Source organism: Pelobates fuscus, chromosome 2, assembly GCF_036172605.1.
Source record: "Pelobates fuscus isolate aPelFus1 chromosome 2, aPelFus1.pri, whole genome shotgun sequence".
Lineage (NCBI taxonomy): Eukaryota > Metazoa > Chordata > Amphibia > Anura > Pelobatidae > Pelobates > Pelobates fuscus.
In genome coordinates, this window is record NC_086318.1 from 104669999 (window position 1) to 104691206 (window position 21208).

The 21208-nt window shown below is 40.7% G+C and overlaps 1 protein-coding gene across 1 annotated transcript in view; it reads right to left on the reverse strand.

Annotated features, from left to right (window-relative positions):
- Positions 1 to 2274: 2274 nt before the first annotated feature.
- Positions 2275 to 21208, reverse strand: part of PFN2 (profilin 2) — a 37840-nt gene continuing 18906 nt past the window's right edge. Inside the window, exons 2-3 of the mRNA XM_063442518.1 lie at positions 10903 to 11095; positions 2275 to 5215 (exon numbers count right to left, since the gene is read on the reverse strand). Of these exons, the coding sequence (XP_063298588.1) occupies positions 5118 to 5215; positions 10903 to 11095 (291 nt within the window). The 3' untranslated portion in view covers positions 2275 to 5117. The remainder of the gene's footprint in view (positions 5216 to 10902; positions 11096 to 21208) is intronic.

Here is a 21208-nt window from a genome sequence, read left to right on the forward strand (position 1 = left end):
GGGCACAACATTCGCCAACTTCCAATCTTCTGGGACTACTCCTGTTATCAATGATTGGTTAAATAAATCTGTTAGTGGTGTACTAGCAAAACCATTAAGCTCTTTTAATAGCTTTGGGTGTATTCCATCAGGTCCCATTAACTTATTTGTCTTTACTTTTGAGAGTTGAAATAGAACCTCTTCCTCTGTAAACTCACGTGTAATAAATAACTAATTTATCCTTTTTCTTAACTGAGGTCCCTTTCCTTCATTTTCATCTGTAAATACCGAACAAAAATCGTCATTGAGGCGGTCAGCTAGACCTTTATCCTCTTCTACATACCTTCCTTCTTTTGTTTTTAATCTAACTAATACTTGTTTTACATATGTGTGTGTATATATATATATATATATATATATATATATATATAATATTTGCTCCACATTTAAAGTTGAACTACTTGTATTTTGTAACCTGTAAATAAAACTGAAATCCTATACATATTATATACTCTGTAAATCAGGACAAATTCATTTTTAATTACTTTTCTTAAACTACACTAATTATGTACATATTTTTTTTGCCACAACAAGTGTTTTTTTTCCTTATTTGATGATTTAAAAAAAAAATAATTAGAATTTATATATGTAGAGTCACATCAAATTAAAGCCCTTTTTGGAAATTGCGATTGAATGCACACAGAGCAAATTTGCTTTGATCCTTAAGTGAGGAGAAAAATAAATTATGCTTGGCCCTTAAAGGATCACTGTAGTATTAAAACAACCATCTAGCCCCCCTGGGCCCCTCATGCCTCCATAAATATAGCAAAATCTTACTGTATTCAAGCCAGAAGCTGTAGATCTGCATGCGGTTTTTTTTTTGTTTGTTTGTTTTTGAGTCAGTCTGCTGACATCATCAGAGGTGGTAGCCTGATCCAATCACAATGCTTCCCCATAGGATTGGCTGAGACTGACAAAGAGGCAGATCAGGGGCAGAGCCAGCATGATTGAAACAAAGCCCTGGCCAATCAGCATCTCCTCTTAGAGATGAATTGAATCAATGAATCTCTGTGAGGAAAGTTCAGTGTCTGCATGCAGAGGGAGGAGATACTGAATGTGATACTGAATGTTTGGATGCATTTTAGGCAGCCATGACCCAGGAAGGATCTCTAACAGCCATCTGAGGAGTGGCCAGTGAAGTTATCACTAGGCTGTAATGAAAACACTGCATTTTCTCTGAAAAGACAGTGTTTACAGCAAAAAGCCTGAAGGTAATTATTCTACTCACCAGAACAAATTCAATAAGCTGTAGTTGTTCTGGTGACTATAGTGTCCCCTTTAAGTGGTTAAAAAGAAAAGCTCATTCTGCAATCATTGCATTCCCCTCCACAAGTAGACTACAGTGTGTAATACACAGAGCTGGCTCAGTGCAGGGATTGGATTGCACCCAAGTTAACTCTCTAAAAGGAAATTAGAGTAACATATGCTGCACCTTTTGCTAAAGTTGGAAGCAAGTGGTGTCTACGGGCCTTGGAGCCAACTCACAGGTGATATAAAGCATAATAAGATAGGTGGTGAATATTACAGGTATATCTGATGTCATTTTTCCCATAAGGATGTCTCACCAGTTACTGCCACTCCGTACATACAGGGCCACTGAGAGCAGATGCCATCTCAGGAACTCAGGAACTCAGAGTGAAAAGTGGGATGTTGCTTATGGAAAATAAATTTTAATAATTAAATAATGGCTTATTTTGTTATCAAAACTGAATAGCATTGAGCAATGATTAAACCACACAATATACCAGCATAAGCTGTGCTGGTACCCATCGTGTCTTGTGAAGCCTACAATATACATTTTTATAAATAGCCGTGATCCATTAGTGAAGCCCGCTTATTCTGTAAGAAGTGTCCTTGGATAGCAAAGTAGCAAGCATAAATTGAGCTATTATTTATTTGGATGTGATTAGCAAACCGCTACCTTGTAAAAAGCTTCACCTCATATTTGAATCACTTTAGAAAGAGAAATTATTAATGGAGAATTCCGACAGTGTATAAAACAGTTACCAGCAAAAAAATGTGTCCGTTACATGTATCAAGCACCCTATCATAATTCTTTTCAAACTCTGGGTGACAAAATGTTCATTCATTTCATATAATTTCAACTGGTATTTAAAGTCATGGAAGGATTCAAATTGGTAGTTTAAAATGAATGGTGTAGGTTTGTGTCATCTCCCCTTGCCCACGTATTATTTTTTTTTTTTTTTAAATAAACAGGACAAAAATACCAAGAACTTTTGGTTGGAATAAATTTAATTTCATCTGTCTGTAAACAAGGTGTTTTAATAGTTTATGGCATTTTTTAAAATGCATATTAAATCAGATGAGTTAGACTGTATCCCAGATGTAACAAAAGTGCAGGGAAAGAAATGGACAAATTAACAAGAATGTTTACATTTGTACATGATTCACAAGACCAAAAAACAGAAGCAAATACTAATTATTATTTTTTTTCTTCAGAAGTGCCATTTCAAAGAAACTACCCTTATGTCAGTTAAAACCCACCTCACTTGTTTGTATGGCACAGAATACATAAACTATCACAATACAGCCATATTTATTAGAAAGCCTCCCCCCCTTCCCCCCCCCCCTTTTTTAAAATTCTTCAGAACACATAATTCATTATTTTCTTTTATTAAAATAGACAGTGAGTAACGTATTTTAACTGACATTCAGGTTATACACATTTCAAATAATACCAGAAATGTACTGATCCCTCTCTGCAGCGAAGGTCCGACAACTGAAATGCGATTTCATTAATGTGTGTTAATGTCTTGCAGCAGCAGAATAGAATACTAACAACACCCCTTTAGAGCACTAGGAATTGCAGCAGTAATGTGATTTGCAAAACTGCCCATACAAATAGATCGAATTAGACTGAAGGTGGTAGTTACAGAAAATCAATAGAGGAGAAGCAGAAAATAATAAAACAAATAAAAATAACCCCTATACATACACACAAACTAAATGCTTGGGGCATTTAAAGCTGCAGTTGGTCCTATGAGCAAATAACCTTGCCACAATTCTTTTATCTCCATGGGAAAATCTGCCCACTCTCTTGATACCACTTCCATGACCCATCAGTCCTAGTCTGTGTTTGATTATTTTAGCAGTGACCCAAACATGGGCTGAACAGTAGATTGTTAACCATCACAGTTTCCCATATTCGGAGCAAGCTATTACTACCTAGAGATTAGGAAAAAGATGGTCAAATTCATAGACTCCTTCAAAAATAAAGGAGGTTCTTTAGTGTCATGTATCTGGTTTACTCTAAATGTCGACAGTTACCCCAACGTTTCATGTTTTTGAACCTGTGGCTTACAGCTTTTGTAACAATAAAATCGTGTTTTGATGCCCTTTATTAGGAGGGGAACCAGGTGGACGCCTATTGAAACCACTGCTGCAGAGTGGAGAGGTATCACTGGTCTGCGTTAAATTGTTCACAATATTGCAACAGAATAGTTACATTGCTAAAATTGTACGAATATGGCTAAGCATATAAAAAGAATAAAAGGTCAGTTTCTTTATCAGAATTTTCAATAAGCATAATTTAACATACGGTTTCAATATAATTAATTCCATAACTAAAATGTGAATTCATAGATTACATGCACATTCTCCACATTGATTACAGCATCGGTAGAAACCGCTCACAAGCGGCGTCATCGACCAGAACATACGGACTCTAGCCCAGCTGCTGATTCCTGCACCTGTACTCACTTTTTACCCCGATATTTGTCAAAGCAGCCGTGCTGCATTGCTGGAATTAACACGCAAGTCTTAGAGTTGTGAAAGGGATTCATCATCTGCACCTTTAACAGAATAATTCTTCAAATGGCTTTAACTTGTCACAATTAAAAATCATTTGGCATATAATTTAATCAGGAAAAGTAAAATACTATTTGTTATTGCACTGAAAATGCAGACAGACACCACACAAACAGAGACTTTGGTGGGTTGCGGTCTGCAATTACAGGAGGGATTGATAAATCAGACAGACAAAGTTAAACCAGAGATAGCGAACATGGGATTGGGTATTAAACATCACTTGCCAGGCTTTTCTACTTGTGTTTGAGCAAAGGAAGACTAAAATGAGCTGTGTATTTACTCAAAGCACCCAAGAAGACATCAATTCAGTGGTTGTATCTGTGTACTAGTTATTTTCCAGCAGTAAGCCGTCCCATTTTGATCCATTTCTCACTGCAGCCTTGCTGACAGTTCCTAGACTTCCACTTACTACACTAAGTCCAGACATTATGCAAGGTTTAAAAGGGTGCACATGTCACAAATAGAGCACGGCAAAATGACCCTATTGTAACATGGGGCTTAAAATACAAGTACCACATCTCCTAAAGCAATGTGCTCTAGATTTAGCCAAAGTACTCCCTATAGCAGGAGAGGAAGGAGACAAATGGCTTCAGAGGGAGATATGCGGAAAATGGGACATTTTGTTTCACTACTTTCAGAGAACAATGCCATAAAATGATAACATTATTATGGAGAGATACCCCATCATCGAAAAGGGTCTGGAATGTAGAAATACATTGCCAGTCTAACCATTTATCACTTGCAGAAAGTGATCATTTTCCATTCTGGTGCTGGGTGTCTAGAGACCGGTTTAATTAGCAATAAAATGGGAGGACATTCTATATTATTCAACAAATCGTAACCACCATCTACAGTCTGGTAGCTTTACAAACTAAGTGGCAAAGCACGAAGGGAGATGCTGCTCAGCAGTGAAGCCTGTGTGGGTATACTTATTGGACAGAACATTTTGTTGGGCCATCCATATGTGGATACCATCTTCCATGACAAAAAAAAAAAAAAAAAAACATTGCTGGAATACACAGAAAAATTAAACAAAAAACCTACAACTTTCCCCACCAAAACAGGGATACAAAGGAGACACAGCTTCATCCCCCATCACCCCGGGTATTGCTAATAAAGTTTCCAGTTACATTTTTATTTTGTTCTGACAGGAAAGTTTAGTAGCAATTTTTTTTTTAGGTTTTTCTTTTTTTTTGTTGTTGTTGTCCCGTCCCACCCCTCCCCCTCTAGAATGTAAGTCAGTTTAACAACTAAAATCCCATATCTCTTAAGTATTTTGCCATTGCGAACGCCTTTTTATTCAAACCACCTCCATGGACTCCTTCCTTTCCCATTGCAAAGACCAAGACTGAAAGAGAAGAAAAAAAAAAAAATAAAGAAAAGAGACTTAATTGTAAGAAGTCAACAATTGCAATACACATCAATAACACAGCACCATACCCCATAACACACTAAGCACCAGAACTATAGCTTATTGAAGTATTTATGGTGCATGGAGTATCAGTGTATCAAAAGTATATGAACAGTTTGATAAAAGCAGAACTTTTCTGGTACCAAAGACACGCTTCCCCAAATGTAGACAGATTTGTATGGGTAATTTGTATTATTGAGCAAATGTAAAACAGACCGACTTTGTGTACAAGTGCATTTGGATGAATCCTGAAAACAAAACTAACACACACCTTTGGACATTTATTATGTTCAGTGTCTGTATAATTACACAATTCACAAAAAACATTCTGTAGGAATTCAACCTTATAAAGGTTACTGTCAGAAGAAGAAAAAGCTCCACCAATCAGGAGCATTTTATTCTAATCTTATACAATAAAAACAGAGAAGTTGCTCTGTCCGATCTCAAGAATATCCACAACAGCACACACAAATCGTTGACAAAGTTCTCTATTGCATTTTATCCAAATAAAAATACATAAGCAAATGTGACAAAAATTAACCAAAACACGTATTGTGAATGAATAGACAAAATCTATAAACGAAAATACTATCAACAAATAAAGGGGGAAAAAAAATACTAAGTATCTGGCCTTATTATGTTTAACTTAATGTGTGTAACAGACAGCAGATTATCCCTCCCAACGTTCTGGCCTCTCTCAATTAACAAAGATCCCCTTAAATAGCATTTATTTGCCGTAAGAAAAAGAAAAAAAAAAAAGCAGGAAGCATGGAGAATGTCCTCTGTCCTGGTCTACCTGCATTTTGTTACTTGTAAAAATCATTGGGCTTGAAAACTGCGAGAGAAACGGCAAAAAGTGGCAGACATTGGTTACATGCCATTGCACAAAATTATCCTTACTGGGATGATCACCTTGTGCATGTCTGACAGGTTTGTGTGCATCCTGAAGTTTTCAGAACTGTATATAAATATTCATGACAGACACCAGAAGGTGGCAAGAACATTTGTAATTTTTTTTTTTTTTTTTTTTTTGGAGCCATGAATATTGTACATTAAACACTATGGCTGTATCACTTTCAATTGTGAATAGAACTAAAATAAGTTGGGCTTTCTTTTAGTATTAGTTATATGAAGTGGTTTCTTTTATATATGTTTATAGTAAAGTGACACTTTAGGTACCCAGACCACTCCATCTTATTGAAGTGGTCTCAGGAAGTGCTCCTATCCCCCTTAACCCTCCAATATTAAATACTACCGTTTCAGAGAAACTGCAATGTTTACATTGCACGGTTAAGACACACTCTAGAGGATATCGGCTAGACAGCCACTAGAGATGCTTCCTTGACTTAAATTAAGTTTGACTCCCAGAAAGGATGTTTGATAACCTCACGCTTTGCATGAAGATGTCCAACGTCTTTAAAATCTCGATAGGAGATCACCAATTCAATTATTTTCTATGAGGAAGCTCTTATGCGCATGCGACACTCGCTAGGCATGTGCATTAGGCTCCCCATCGGTGTAACATCACTGGAAGAGACCGATCTAGCCCCAAGGGACCTCAGTCCTGAAAAGAGATGTGTTAAAAGGGGGTTTTCTATCTTTGTTCAAATTGTGGGGGTTTCTCTATAGGGTTAGGAATACAGTTCTGTATTCCGAACGGTATAGTGTTCCTTTAATACCTGCAAATAGATGATATACTGCGGAGGAACATCAAGCAAAACCTGCAGTCATCAATAGAATTTACTCTATAGCACATTTAGCAGCAAATTATCTATTTTTTTAAAAAATGTTTTTCATACATAAATATAATTCAGAGAAGTTATACAGATCCCGCTTGATCCGTATACGTTTTTATTGGAAACTAAAGGGAAACTTCTATGGCAATGATTGAAGTATAGCATTTAGATGCTCCTTGTCAATTTAAAACAGAAAAAGGTAACTTTGTGGGATTACTATCACAATAAACACACACACACACACACACTTCTTAATAGGACACCCAAGGATCAACACAGCCATCTAAAACTTTATCCCACTAGACCCACTTGTTAGTAATGCCACTATCCATATTGCAAAAACTAAATCGCCTTTGGTTTAAATTAGTAGCTGTATTTTTCAAAACAAAGGTTTGGCAGCTTTCGGAACCTTAATCTGTCCACCTCCCCGCCCCCAGTCAAAACCACCACTACTCTAAAATATTTCCTTTCTGCTGGATACTTTTAACTCCACGCGAATGAAGTACAACAGGTTGCTTAAGTGCTTTAGGTCTCTGGAGCCTGTCCTATATTTGAGAATTTATAAAAAAGCGCTGATTTAAAGAGCACTGCTATAAATGGTGGCAGAAACACCTCCGTGGTGGTCAGACAGCCAGGGAAGATTTCTTCCACACCTGTTAGCTCCACAGAGGTAATGAAAGAGGCAGGAATGCAGGGCCAATTATTCTCATGAAGCATTGGAGATAAAGTGCATGTCTGACATTTGCTGCTCTGTGCCCCCAATGCTTCCCCTAGAGAAGCATCAAATTCAATTGTTCTCTATGAAGAGCATTTACTTACACTTTGTGCTATTGCACAAAGCAACCAGGAAGAGCACATTCCCGGCAAGCTGAATTTCTTTATTGGTTTGAAGAGATTCCTTTACCAGGAGTATATGACAGAGTTCCCTTTTCTCTAAAACATGTAGTGACCAATAACCGTTATATAGGTAATCAAGCACAAAAGTAGAGATGCTGATAGAGTACTAGCCTCACAAACAGAGGCTGAGCTTTGACATCTGTCAACCCTGTAACACCATTTGGCTAGGCAGACAATAAGGCCATGTAACATTTATGGGTCTGAGATGTAGTCTAATGAGAGCATACATTCCTAAGGTCTGCAAATAAAAGGGACACTGTCAGCAGCCAGACCACTTCATCTCATTTAAGTTGCCCAAGTTAAGTGCAACTGTCCCCTTAACCCTGCCGTTTCAGAGAAACTGAAATGTTTACATTGCAGGATTAAGACACATTCTAGTGGCTGGGAGGCACTGCCCTACAGTAAAAGAAACACTGCTACGTTCGGAATACAGCTTTTTTATCCAATGCCCTATCTGCATGTCAGCTTGTACAATACTGGTTTAAAACCTATCCAAAAATTCAGACTCCAGACTCCATACACCAGAAAGAGAGGCTTCTGACAAACTGGCCAAGTCACTACCTGGCTAATAATAGGTCTACGGATAGGTACAAAAAGCCAGAATTATGAAAGTAAGGGTCTTATTTTAAAAAACCCTTTACTTTACTTTTTTTGCCAATTCGTGTTCCTACAGGTTTTATAAATATACTGCCCATTTCAAGTCTACGAAGATTTTGTTGGAAAGTAACTAAAAGATATACATTAACTAAACAATATTGTAATGCTCTGTCATGTCAAAGACCAAAAGGCCAGCATTTCCTATTATATAGGAAACCTGTGGCTATGTAATTGCTCTACTTTGTCTTTAATAAGACCTTTTAGAAAGAGTTACCAAATTTAACAAGTGATCTGAGTTTTAATTATATGCCCCAAACAATAATAGACAACATGACCTTTACATATTACATGTTCCAATGTAATTTTAGACTGAAACAAAGAGCTTTATTGTGCTAGGACTGGGTAAAAGCAGCAGCTGCACATGCTTGAGAAGTGAGCTAGCCTATTTAAGAAATCATAGCAGCAGTTTATACCTTCCTACCTGTGTGAAATGGGCGACTGTGGTGTCTTTCAATTCGCAGGGATCCTTCTCTATTCAAATTCAAAATAATGCATCTTTTTCTTTGAATACACACTGTTGTGAAGCTACATTTGAATTATAGCCCTGGGAGAAGGCATTTTAAAATTTGTATAGTCAGCTATGCTTCCAGTTCAACCGTTTAGGTCTAAAATGTGCAACCACACTGAAATCCAGGCAATTCAGTAAAATAATAGTAAATAAACGTGAAAGACAGAAGTGACTTAAGTTGTACTTTCACTCACATCTTTAAATTACGGTAACTTACAGAATAGAAAGTCAACTGCAAACCTATACATCATAGTATCACGTATAGTTTTTCAATAAAATGTAAAAAAAAAAAAGTTCTAGTCCCTGTCAGTTTCTAGGTAGAGAGGGTTATTCCAACAGCACTGCATCAATGCAGATAACATAATGAAAGTAGAGAGCAGGAGAACCTTCCTAAGTGGTTGCTCAGTAGTTGCTGTGAATATACCTCTGAGATACACATCTTGCTGAGTGAATATAGGAAAGGTGCGAAATTGGTCACCAAATTCAGACACTGATCCTACGTCTTTAGCTTCATGTAGAGATATATTTTATAGGTTCGGGGTTAAGTGCTACATTAGTGCAGCACTCACAGACCAGCTTGATTGGCAGTGATGCTAGTGCAGGTATAGTTCAATTAGATGTGCTCAATTAGATGTGTCAGAAGATCCTATGACACACCTGACATGACCAAAAACACAGTTATTTAACCTCTGGCATTTAAGAATTCTAGTTAGCATTTTAAAAGGGACTCTTTAGTCATCAAACAACTTTAGTTCATGAAGCAGTTTTGGTGGATAAATCATGCCCCTGCAGTCTCATTCCTCAATTCTCTGCACTTTGTTTATACAGCCCTAGTCACACCTCCCTCCAAGTGACTTACACAGTCTTCTTAAACACTTCCTGTAAAGAGTCATCTAATGTTTACACTTTCTTTATTTCAAATTCTGTTTAATTAAGAATGTCTGATCTCTGGTCTGTGAATAGCATGCTAGACCCTGCAGGAGGCTCCTGTGTGTGAATAAAGTTCAATTTACAGAGCAGAATATACAAATGGCTAAAGAAGAGGTCCTCAAATTGTGGCCCTCCAGATGTTGCTGAACTACAACTCCCATGATTCTTTGAATTACATAGACAGCCAGAGAATCATGAGAGTTGTAGTTCAGCAACATCTGGAGGGCCACAGTTTGAGGACCCCTGGTCTAAAGTAACATCTGATTGAAAATCAGGGATTTACCGAAGGGCAAGCTACGGAGTTCCTCCAAGCTTTTGTTCGTGCTCATATTTTCAGTTTTAGTTGCAATGCATTAACTTGGCTCTCCCAAAGATTAAAATGGTAATCCAAACGTGGACCCTGTTCTCCCTGTGCTTAGAGGAGTATCGGCTATACCTCGCTGACTAGGCCCAAAGAAGGCAGAAACGATTGTCTGGGGTTGCTGTATCTCTCATGCAGAGAGAACTTGCCGGCATTTCAGTTCTGGACTTCCCTTATGGGCGAGATTAGTTTTAGTTCTCTCTGCAATGGCACAAGTGAGCAAAAACTATTTTGAGACCTGAGCGGGGATTTATGGAAGGGCAATCTACGGAGTTCCTCTAAGCTTTTGTTCGTTCTCAGAGTTCTCATATTCTCTGTTTATGTTAAACAGTTAATGGTTAAAACACCTTGAGGTAAGACCACACCAGTGTAACCATTTAATTGTGATATATTATGGTCCCGAGACCTTTAATGTAAAACAGTGGCAGACAGTGTTAACTGAAACCTTCTAAACATGAGCAATGAATATTAACCAAAAAGAAAAAGATCTGAACGTGTCGAAAATAATAAATATTGCCCTCTACATGTTGCTTACCTCTTACAGCTCTTCCTACAGCAATGTTGTATGTTGGTTCGCCACCTTGACTCTTTGTCCTGATGTCCATTGTGAAGTCATTATCGATATACAAGCTGTCTCTGATCACAGAGCATTTCTTTCCGCCCACAGTTAAGCCATTGGTAAAAAATCCTTCTCTGTCTTTTCCTATCAGCACGTCTATTTCTGCAGGCTACAAGCAGAAGAAGAAAATACAGTTAATTGGTACTCAACAACAGATGGGTAAATCCACTGGTTCAGGATACAAAAATATATATTCCAGTATTTGGCACATCATGGTTTATTGTAACAGCACTACTTTCCTTTGGGTATTGGAGACCCCCGGCCCCCATCTTAATTTGTTATTTCCAAGCAACATGCTGTATACTATATACTGTAAAGTTCCAATTGGAAGGTCCTGTTCAAAATGCCCTGCAAATGTACTTGGGCTAGCTAGTTCAAGTAGAGATTGTAGCCGTGTCAGTCTAGTGATGTAGATGTGTAAAAAAAATAAAAAATAAAAAACAGTTAACATTTGTATCTTGTAATAGACTAACAGATTTTTTTTAATGACAAGCTTTCAGGAGAACCTCCCTTTCTCAAGTCTGAAGCATTTCTGAGCAAGACGACACATAGAATGCAAAGTTGAGTTGTGATACAGGGGTTAAAGTGACACGAGTGCAGATAATACACAGGTTTGATAGAAAATAGACACCATTCTCACAGAGGGTCATAAATATATTGTGTGAATATAAACAGAGTGAGGGGGAAGAGAGAAAAAAAGCAAAGTGCAGAAGATGGTGCTAGAAGGGGGGAGTATTTATATAAAGAATGCATGAATTCCCATCCAAAAGTTACAGGATATGCATGAATACACAGACACACTCAGTCACGTACATGTACACAAGTAGTGCATATGTAAAAGTATATACACACACACTATACACAAGTACATACAATATACATATAAATACAACTAAATGCCTAAATATATGTACATGCACACCTACACATCCATCCACACACAAGCACCAATACATGTACCTACACATACATAGACCCATACACACACACACACACACAAATACATGAACACATACATACACTCATATACACACACAAATATAAATGCACATTTACATATATAAGCTAGCAAATACATGCAATGTTCCCTCATAATTGCTCCAGAAACAGACATATGTTCAGTTACCGTGCACTTACAGGTCTTCTAAATGATGTTATGGTGTGAACTAAATCCCACCACCCCACAATAAGATTTAGATTTCTCACTAATCAGTGAATAAACACCTCAACAAGTACTTGTGTGAGGATCTGTATATTCATTTACAGGGCTAGTAAAGTCACACAGGCCACTTCATCTCCAAGAAGTGACCCAAGTGCCATGGTCCAGTCATTTCCACTGTGCAAAGTAAAACACTGCTTTAAAAAAAAACAAAAAAAAAACAAAAAAAACACATTTATACATAGGAAAGCATTGATTCAAAGCTTTCCTACACCCACACTCCTCTAGGAGGACCATTGGATTGGACCATCGTGGAGGAGGCACGGTAAGCAAATCCTTTGCTTAATTTTTAACCATAAATGTGTGTGGTGGAGAAGTTTGCAGTAAGAGACAGAAAGCGCTAGGAACAGGGGCACTATAGCATTTGGTTCCATAACAAGTTTGCATTCCTAGCGTTCCCTTAAATGGACACTCCACAGCCCAAATATAAAATAACATTCACTGTTCCGTAGATATAAATACACCCCAAATGAAAACTTGCATGCATTTAATTGTGCATTTTTTCATCTGGGATACATCTAAAAACAGCTCAAAAAAAACTACAGTTCTCATGTCTGATGCATTCCTTCTAACCCTGCCCAGACTTTGTGTGTTCCAAATGTTGGGACCATCGTGGAGGAGGCCATACCTCCTCTATGACATTGCGACGCTGGCAAAAGGCAACTAAATCTTTAATTTACCATCACAAACTAGGTGAGGAGGCCATGCCTCGCCCATGATGTTGCTGGAGGCGAACAGCACTGAGGGAGTCTCGGTGAAGCAAAAAAAAAAAAAAAAAAAGGAAGAAAATCTTATTTGAAATATGGTGGCCAGAGAAGGGGCACGCAGGAACTATATAATGTTAGGATTACAGGTTTGAGAATTGCAAAACCAGCAAAATAGTCACAGGTTCCTCTAATAGAGAGTCCAGAAAACACCTATAGAAACATGCATTGTTTATTTATTTTTAAACTAGATAATGGTTTTCATAAGTATTAAAAAAAAAAAAAATGCTTCACGATCGTATTACTGGTATAATACCGCACAACTTGAGCCAAGAAGTAAAAGGGACACTAGGCACTTAAACAACTTTAGTTGAATCTCCATGTGTCGCTAGACGAAAAATTTCAATCAATCATTTAATAAAATGAACACCAATTATTTTCTGCTTTTTTTTATAAATAAGAATTTCTATATGTATTTGTCACATATAATTGAAGCCCCTTTTGTCCAAAGAAAAAGCAAAAATTACTTGTGTCCTTACGTGTATATCCAGCTTCTGAATCTGCCTCCTTAAAAGGGTTAATGAAGTGGTCCTGGTGTATAGATCATATCCCTGCAGTCTCACTGTTCAATTATCTTCCACTCAGGAGCTAAATTACGTTGTTTATGCAGCCTTAGTAACAAGTCCCCTGGCAGGGATTCACAAAAGTCTCTGAACCTACAATGCTTCCAATGAGAGATTAAAGTTGAACTAACAGGACAGGAGTTTAGAACTTCTACATAAAAACACACACAATTAAATACTATAAGAGATATGCAGACATACTATACCCCCCATTATTAGCCATGTTTAACGCAATCAGGGAGGGACACGACCTCCCCAAACAGGCATTAACGGCACATATACCATCCCTAAGGAGGGAAAGGATCGGGAGCACTGTGGGAGCTACCGACCTATATCCCTCATCAACAACGACCTCAAACTGCTGGCAAATGTCCTGGCAACCAGACTCCAGACACACATGCCCAGGTTGGTCCATGCGGACCAGGTGGGATTCGTGATGGGACGGGAAGCCAGGGATAATACTATCAGAGCCCTCACACTCATGCATAGGAAGACAGGGGAGAGATGACACGGGCCTTCTCCAGCTGTCCACGGACGCGGAGAAGGCCTTTGATAGGGTCTGCTGGGAATATATGTTCCGGACGATGGCTCACATGGGTATGGGACCACACCTCCAGGGATGGATCAGAGCCCTTTATTCCAGGCCGACGGCATACGTACCGGTCAACGGGGCACTCACGGAGGCCTTTCCCATCTATAATGGCACACGCCAGGGATGTCCCCTCTCCCCATTGTTATTTGTCCTGGCCCTAGAGCCCTTCCTGAATACCATCAGATGCCACCCTGACATCAAGGGCCTCTACACAGGGGATACACACCACAAAATAGCCGCATACGCGGACGACCTACTGTTCTTTATAACTCACCCGGAGGTCTCCCTACCTAACCTAGTGCAGGCATTCCAGACGTTTGGGCTACTATCGGGTCTGAAATTAATTTTTCAAAATCCTATATTTTAAATATTAGTCTACCCGCACAGAGGGCCGCCCAGCTTCATCGGAGTCATGCATTCCAATGGGCTCCAGACAAAATACGCTAGTTAGGCACCTGGTTAACTGTGAAAGCAGCAAACTTATACACGGCTAACTTTGCCCCGATACTACTCTAGTTTCGGAAAGAAATGAGGGAATGGGCCTTCCCTCACATTTCCTGGTTGGGCAGAGTACAAGTGGTGAAAATGAACTTTTTGCCGAGATTGCTCTACCTCTTCCAGGCCCTGCCCATAGTGATCCCAACTTCCTTTTTTACGACACTCCGAGGAGCGCTGGGGGCTTATGTGTGGGATGGGAGGAGACCCAGACTGAGATACTCACTGCTCTCACAACCCAAAGACAAAGGGGCCCTACCAGACTTCACACTATACTACAAAGCATGCCACCTACAGTGCGTTGTCGAGTGGTCCAAAACGGGGGTCATGAAGCTCTGAAAAACTGCAGAGGAGAAAGAAGCGGGCATACCTGCCACCCTCCTCCCGTGGCTCCCCGTGAGGGGGGCCGGGGAGGAAAAACAATACTCCGCCTACACCAAAGCGACACTGACGGTGTGGCGCAGAAGCATAGGACGACATGCCCTTTCCACATATCCATCCCCATTACTACCTCTCACTTACAACACAGACTTCCCGCCGGGCATGGACCCGCGAGCCCTTCAAACCCTGGTGGAAGACCCCTTACCACGGCTGAGACATGTGTGCACCAGACGAGGACTGAAGGGCCTGACAGAGATGTGCGGAGAGACCTCCCAGTCTTTCCTAACACGTTTTAGATATGAACAACTGCGCAGCTATGTGAAACTCTTCCCTCAAGGGATAGCTCGACAGGGACCTCACTGCCTTTGAAAGGCTGTGCACAGATCCAGATCCGCTACCGCACGATGTATCACACCTATACTCCCTCCTCCAATCACAAACCCCAGGGGAAGTGCCTAAATTTATGGGAAAATGTGAGGAGACCTTGAACCAAACTTTCAGCGCCCAGGAATGGGAAAAGATGTGCAATATCATACACCATTGTTCAGTTTTTAGCAAAGGCCAAGAGACAGCCTACAAATTGGTTACACGTTGGTATCGTACGCCAGCCACGGCACACCACATACACGCAAATGAGACCCGCCTCTGCTGGAGGTGTGACAAGGCAATAGGCACACTCATGCACCTTTGGTGGGAATGCGAACTAATACAACCCTTCTGGCGCACTATCCACAAAATACTAGCCCGATTCTCAGACAACCCCCCACCGCTAGAACCGGCAGCCATGCTACTCCATCACACAAAAACCCCAACGTCCAAATACAAAAAAAAAAAAAATCACTCACGATCCGGATCCTCAACATAGCAAGACACAGTTTTGGAAGAAAAAAGAAGCCCCATCTATGCTCATGTGGTTCACCCAAATGGAAGACCTCAGAGCTATAGAAGATCTTACCATGCACGCGGCTGGACCGCAACAACAGACATATCTTGACATATGGACACACTGGATACTGACAACTACAAAACCAGAATTCCAGACACTACTGACAGATCAACCACCTGAGGACACACGACTGACTGACACAGAGACGGAAGACTCCCTCCTTCCTCACCTGAACCTACCCCCCCCCCCCCCCCCATTCTATACGCACCAACCAGAGAGGTGCGGGTCCACGAACAAGAGAAAGTGGACAGACTAAGTTAGGGTAACCAAAAGTCCTAGACAACAGTCAGGGGACTGAATACTATAAGCTAAAACACCACCAATAGGCTGATGTCCACCAATACGGCATTCTAGAAAGACCGACAGGTCTCTTAATTTAAACAACAAATGCGTAATTACAATACAATGTATATAGCGATCTGAACGCAACAAAGTATTGCTAGACACAGCCAAGTCATACGGTTGACAATGTAATTGAACACATGAACAACTAATTTAGGGAAGATAACTAGCTGTTGACAGGGACCTGCGAGTCCATCGATACTGTGGGCCTGCGCGCCCGAATGACTGCTATACATTCTTTTTTGGCACATGTTGTGCTTTGGTTCTTATACTCAAATGCATATGGAGACCTGCGAGTCTCAATGTGAACTTTACGATCCGAAATAAAAATTATATTTACAAACAAAAAAAACAAAAACAAAAAACACACACTGTGCTGTAATATTGAATTGAAAAATGAAGCCTTGCCCCTCCATGTATTGTGTGAGTCATAGCAAGGTGAGGTGCGGCCACAACTGCATAAATAAAAACAAGTGATTTAACTCAAATATCAGAATTGAGACTGCAGGGGCATAATGTGACATTTGTGGTTTAAAGTTTTGATGCATAGAGTATCCCTATAACAATCATCAGACATGCAAATGTAAATAGTACAACACAAGATACAATTTCTCATGAAAAACACACACACACACACTTAAGGGACACAATAGTCACCAGAACAACAATATCTTAAAGGGAAACTATAGTGCCAGGAAAACAAACTTTTTTCCTTGCGCTATAGCTTCCTCTCCCTTGCAGCCCCATCTCGTGGTGCTAAATTGTCTAAAAAAAACCCTTCTATCACTTACCTTTGTCCCTCAGCGCTGGCTCGGGTCCGCCCTCACTCCTCCCCCACCATCAGCTGGCGGGTGAGACCCAATGCATATGTGAGGCAATGGCCACATTAGGATTTCCCCATAGGAAAGCATTATATAATGCTTTCCTATGGGGTTTCGGATGACACTGGAAGTCCTCATGCATAGCGTGAGAACATCCAGCGTCAGTTAACCCCTTAAGGATCAAACTTCTGGAATAAAAGGGAATCATGACATGTCACGTGTCCTTAAGGGGTTAAACAACCAAAAGTCAAAAGTCTGGTAGACAGCCACTAGAGGTGGAGTTAAGCATGAAAAGTTATAAAATTAATTTCAGCTTCTTAAAAGCAGCAATAAATTACCTTAGCAGGATTAAGGGGCCTGGGACACTGCAGGCAGACTACTTCAATGAGCTGAGCCTATAGTGTCCCGTTAATGGCAGTGTTTGCATTGCTGCTTAGGAACACCTCTAGTAGCAATCACTCAGACTGCCACCAGAGGTGCTTTGTACAATGTCCAGCACTGACATTGAGTTTTTTCACACTCTGCATGGCGGTGCGTAACTTTCCCTATATCAATGCATTGATTCAATGAATTTCTAGGAGGAGACGTGGATTGGTGCACTGAGGCATTTTACCAAACATGCATTATGGCCTCCCTATGGAAAAGCATTGGATTGGCTGAGATCATCATCAAGTCAAGGAGGCAGAGCAAGTCATAACCCATGAGGCACATTATATTATATCACACACACTACATACACACACACACACACACACACACACACTCACACACTCACACACTCACACACTCACACACTCACACACTCACACACTCACACACTCACACACTCACACACTCACACACTCACACACTCACACACTCACACACTGAACAAAATTATAAAATGCAACACTTGTTTTTGCCCCCATTTTTGATGAGCTGAACTCAAAGATCTAAGACTTTTTCTATGTACACAAAATACCTATTTCTATCAATTAGTGTTCACAAATCTGTCTAAATCTGCGTTAGTGAGCACTTCTCCTTTGCCGAGATAATCCATCCACCTCACAGGATGCTGATTAGACAGCATGATTAATGCAAAGGTGTGCCTTAGGCTGGCCACAATAAAAGGCCACTCTAAAATGTGCAGTTTTACTGTATTGGGAGGTTCCAGGGGGGTCCGAAAACCAGTCCATATCTGGGGTGACCACCATTTGCCTCACGCAGTGCAACACCTCTCCTTCACATAGAGTTGATCAGGTTGTTAATTGTGGGCTGTGGAATGTTGGCCCACTCCTCTTCAATGGCTGTGCGAAGTTGCTGGATATTGGCAGGACCTGGAACACGCTGTCATATATGCTGATCCAGAGCATCCCAAACATGCTCAATGGGTGACATGTCCGGTGAGTATGCTGGCCATGCAAGAACTGGGGTGTTTTCAGCTTCTAGGAATTGTGTACAGATCCTTGCAACATGGGGCTGTGCATTATGATGCTGCAACATGAGGTGCTGGTCGTGGATGAATGGCACAATGGACCTCAGGATCTCGTCACGGTATCTCTGTGTATTCAATAAATGCACCTGTGCTCGTGGTCTATAACATACGCCTGCCCATACCATAACCCCACCATGGGCCACTCGATCCACAACGTTGACATCAGCAAACTGCTCACCCACACAACACCATACATTCTGTCTGCCATCTGCCCTGTACAGTGAAAAACGAGATTCACCCGTGAAGAGAACACCTCTCTAAAGTGCCAGACGCCATAGAATATGAGCATGTGCCCACTCAAGTCGGTTACGACGACGAACTGCAGTCAGGTCGAGACCTCGATGAGGACAACAGGCATGCAGATGAGCTTCCCTGAGACAGTTTCCCTGAGACAATTCTTTGGTTATGCAAAACGATTGTGGCCCCAGCTGTCCTGGGCTGGTGTGGTTACACGTGGTCTGCGGTTGGGAGTCCGGTTGGATGTACTGCCAAATTCTCTGAAAAAGTGCTTCTGGAGACTGCTTATGGTAGAGAAAGGAACATTCAATTCACAGGCAACAGCTCTGGTGGACATTCCTGCAGTCAGCATGCAGATTGCACGCTCCCTCAAAACTTATGACATATGTGGCATTGTCCTGTGTGATAAAACTGCACATTTTAGAGTGGCCTTTTATTGTGGCCAGCCTAAGGCACACCTGTGCAATAATCATGCTGTAATCAGCATCTTAATATGACCCCTGTGAGGTGGATGGATTAACTCGGCAAAGGAGAACTGCTTACTAACAGATCTAGACAGATTTGTGAACAATATTTTAGAGAAATAGGCCTTTTGTGTACATAGAAAAAAAAAGTCTCAGATCTTTGAGTTCAGCTCATGAAAAATTAGGACAAAAACAAGTGTTGTGTTTATAATTTTGTTATATACACACACACACACACACACGGAACATGAAGCACCAAAACATTTACATTTTTATGTGGTGGTTTTGGTGCGGAAACATTGTTTTTGTCTCGCGACGCACGTAAAACATTAACATTTTAGTTTCTAAAAAATTACTACGTTTACATTTGGCTAAGAACTTCCCTTTCGTGGCTGTCGGACAGTCATTCACCAGAGGCATTTTTCTCATCACTTTAAGGGGTCCTCAAACTCCGGCCCCCCCAGATGTTGCTGAACTACAACTCCCAGGATTCTTTGAATTGCATAGATAGCCAGAGAATCATGGGAGTTGTAGTTCAGCAACATCTGGGGGGCCGGAGTTTGAGGACCCCTGTCTTTAAGACAACTCACTCACAAGCTATAGTGGGTCTCATTCTGCAGGCAGAAAAACAAGGTAAACAGGAGCTTTTTCTTCATATTTACCCAGTTCTTGTTGCACTTCCATGCCCCAATCACTTGTTCCATCCATTAGAATAGTGGAATGTTGAATTGCACATACAAGACTCATTTGTGCATGCACAATTGAAAAATCTAGCAAAGTCAGTGTTGACATCAAAGACATTGTTTCATTATTTATATAGCGCCAGCAAATTCCTTAGCGCTGTACAATGGGTATAGGTTAAAGTGCACATCCACCTGGCACGGTGTGTTGCAACAACTTTCTATCGTGGCCAGAATTCACTTTTTCAGCAATTTGAGCCACAGTAGCTCTTCTGTGTAATTGCTCCCCACGTGCATCATTGAGACGTGGGAGATCATGACCCCTGTTTTCCTTCCTTGTACCACTTTTGGTATGTACTAAAAACACCCCATAGCACTTGTCATTTTGGAGATGCTCTGACCCAGTCATCTATTCATTACAATTTGGCCCTTGTCAAAATCACTCAGATCTTCTCTTTTCCCTACTTCCAACACATGAAATTCAAGAACTGACTGTTCACTTGCTGACTAATATATCCCAAAACTTGACAGGTGCCATTGTAACAATATAATCAATGTTATTCACTTCACCTGTCAGTGGTTTTAATGTTGCAGCTGATCAGTGCATATTATAATAATAATTTTTAAACAAATATACTAAGTAAAATAAGAAAACTTTGCCAAAGTAATAGAGGTTTATAAACTTGGTCAGCCTACAGTATCTGGCATGCCTCTCAGCTTGTGTTACTTCAGCTTCCACCCCCTTTAACATGCCTCAGTCGCATCCCCTAATCCACCTATCTCAGTTGTAACCGTGTAATGCTAAAGCAGGGGAAATCGCCTGTGGGCAAAGAATCTTCTACCCACACTCCAGCGACAAACCGCCATCACAGGCTGAAAATCTCCCGAGGCACAACAGGTAGACGCCAACCAAACCGGCCAAAAATCTCCAGTAGGAGCAACCACCCTCCACCAAGCTCCTACAGCCATCCCAGCAGGGGACCAGGCTTAGCTCCCAGGCAGCCCCGAAACCCTGGATTCCAAGCTATGGCATACACCCATGCCTGGATATGGAGGGGAAACCTACCACAGCGCACACAAGCAAATGAATACGCAGACCCACCGGACTGCGCCCACATTTTCCAGCACCTCGACACAGACCTACTGCACTCGCCGTTGGCCAGTCAGCCCTCACTAGACCCTGAGTGCACGCTGTTCGGGGAATGTACCATGCCATTGGTGGGCATTGGGTGAGCTGAGCTCAT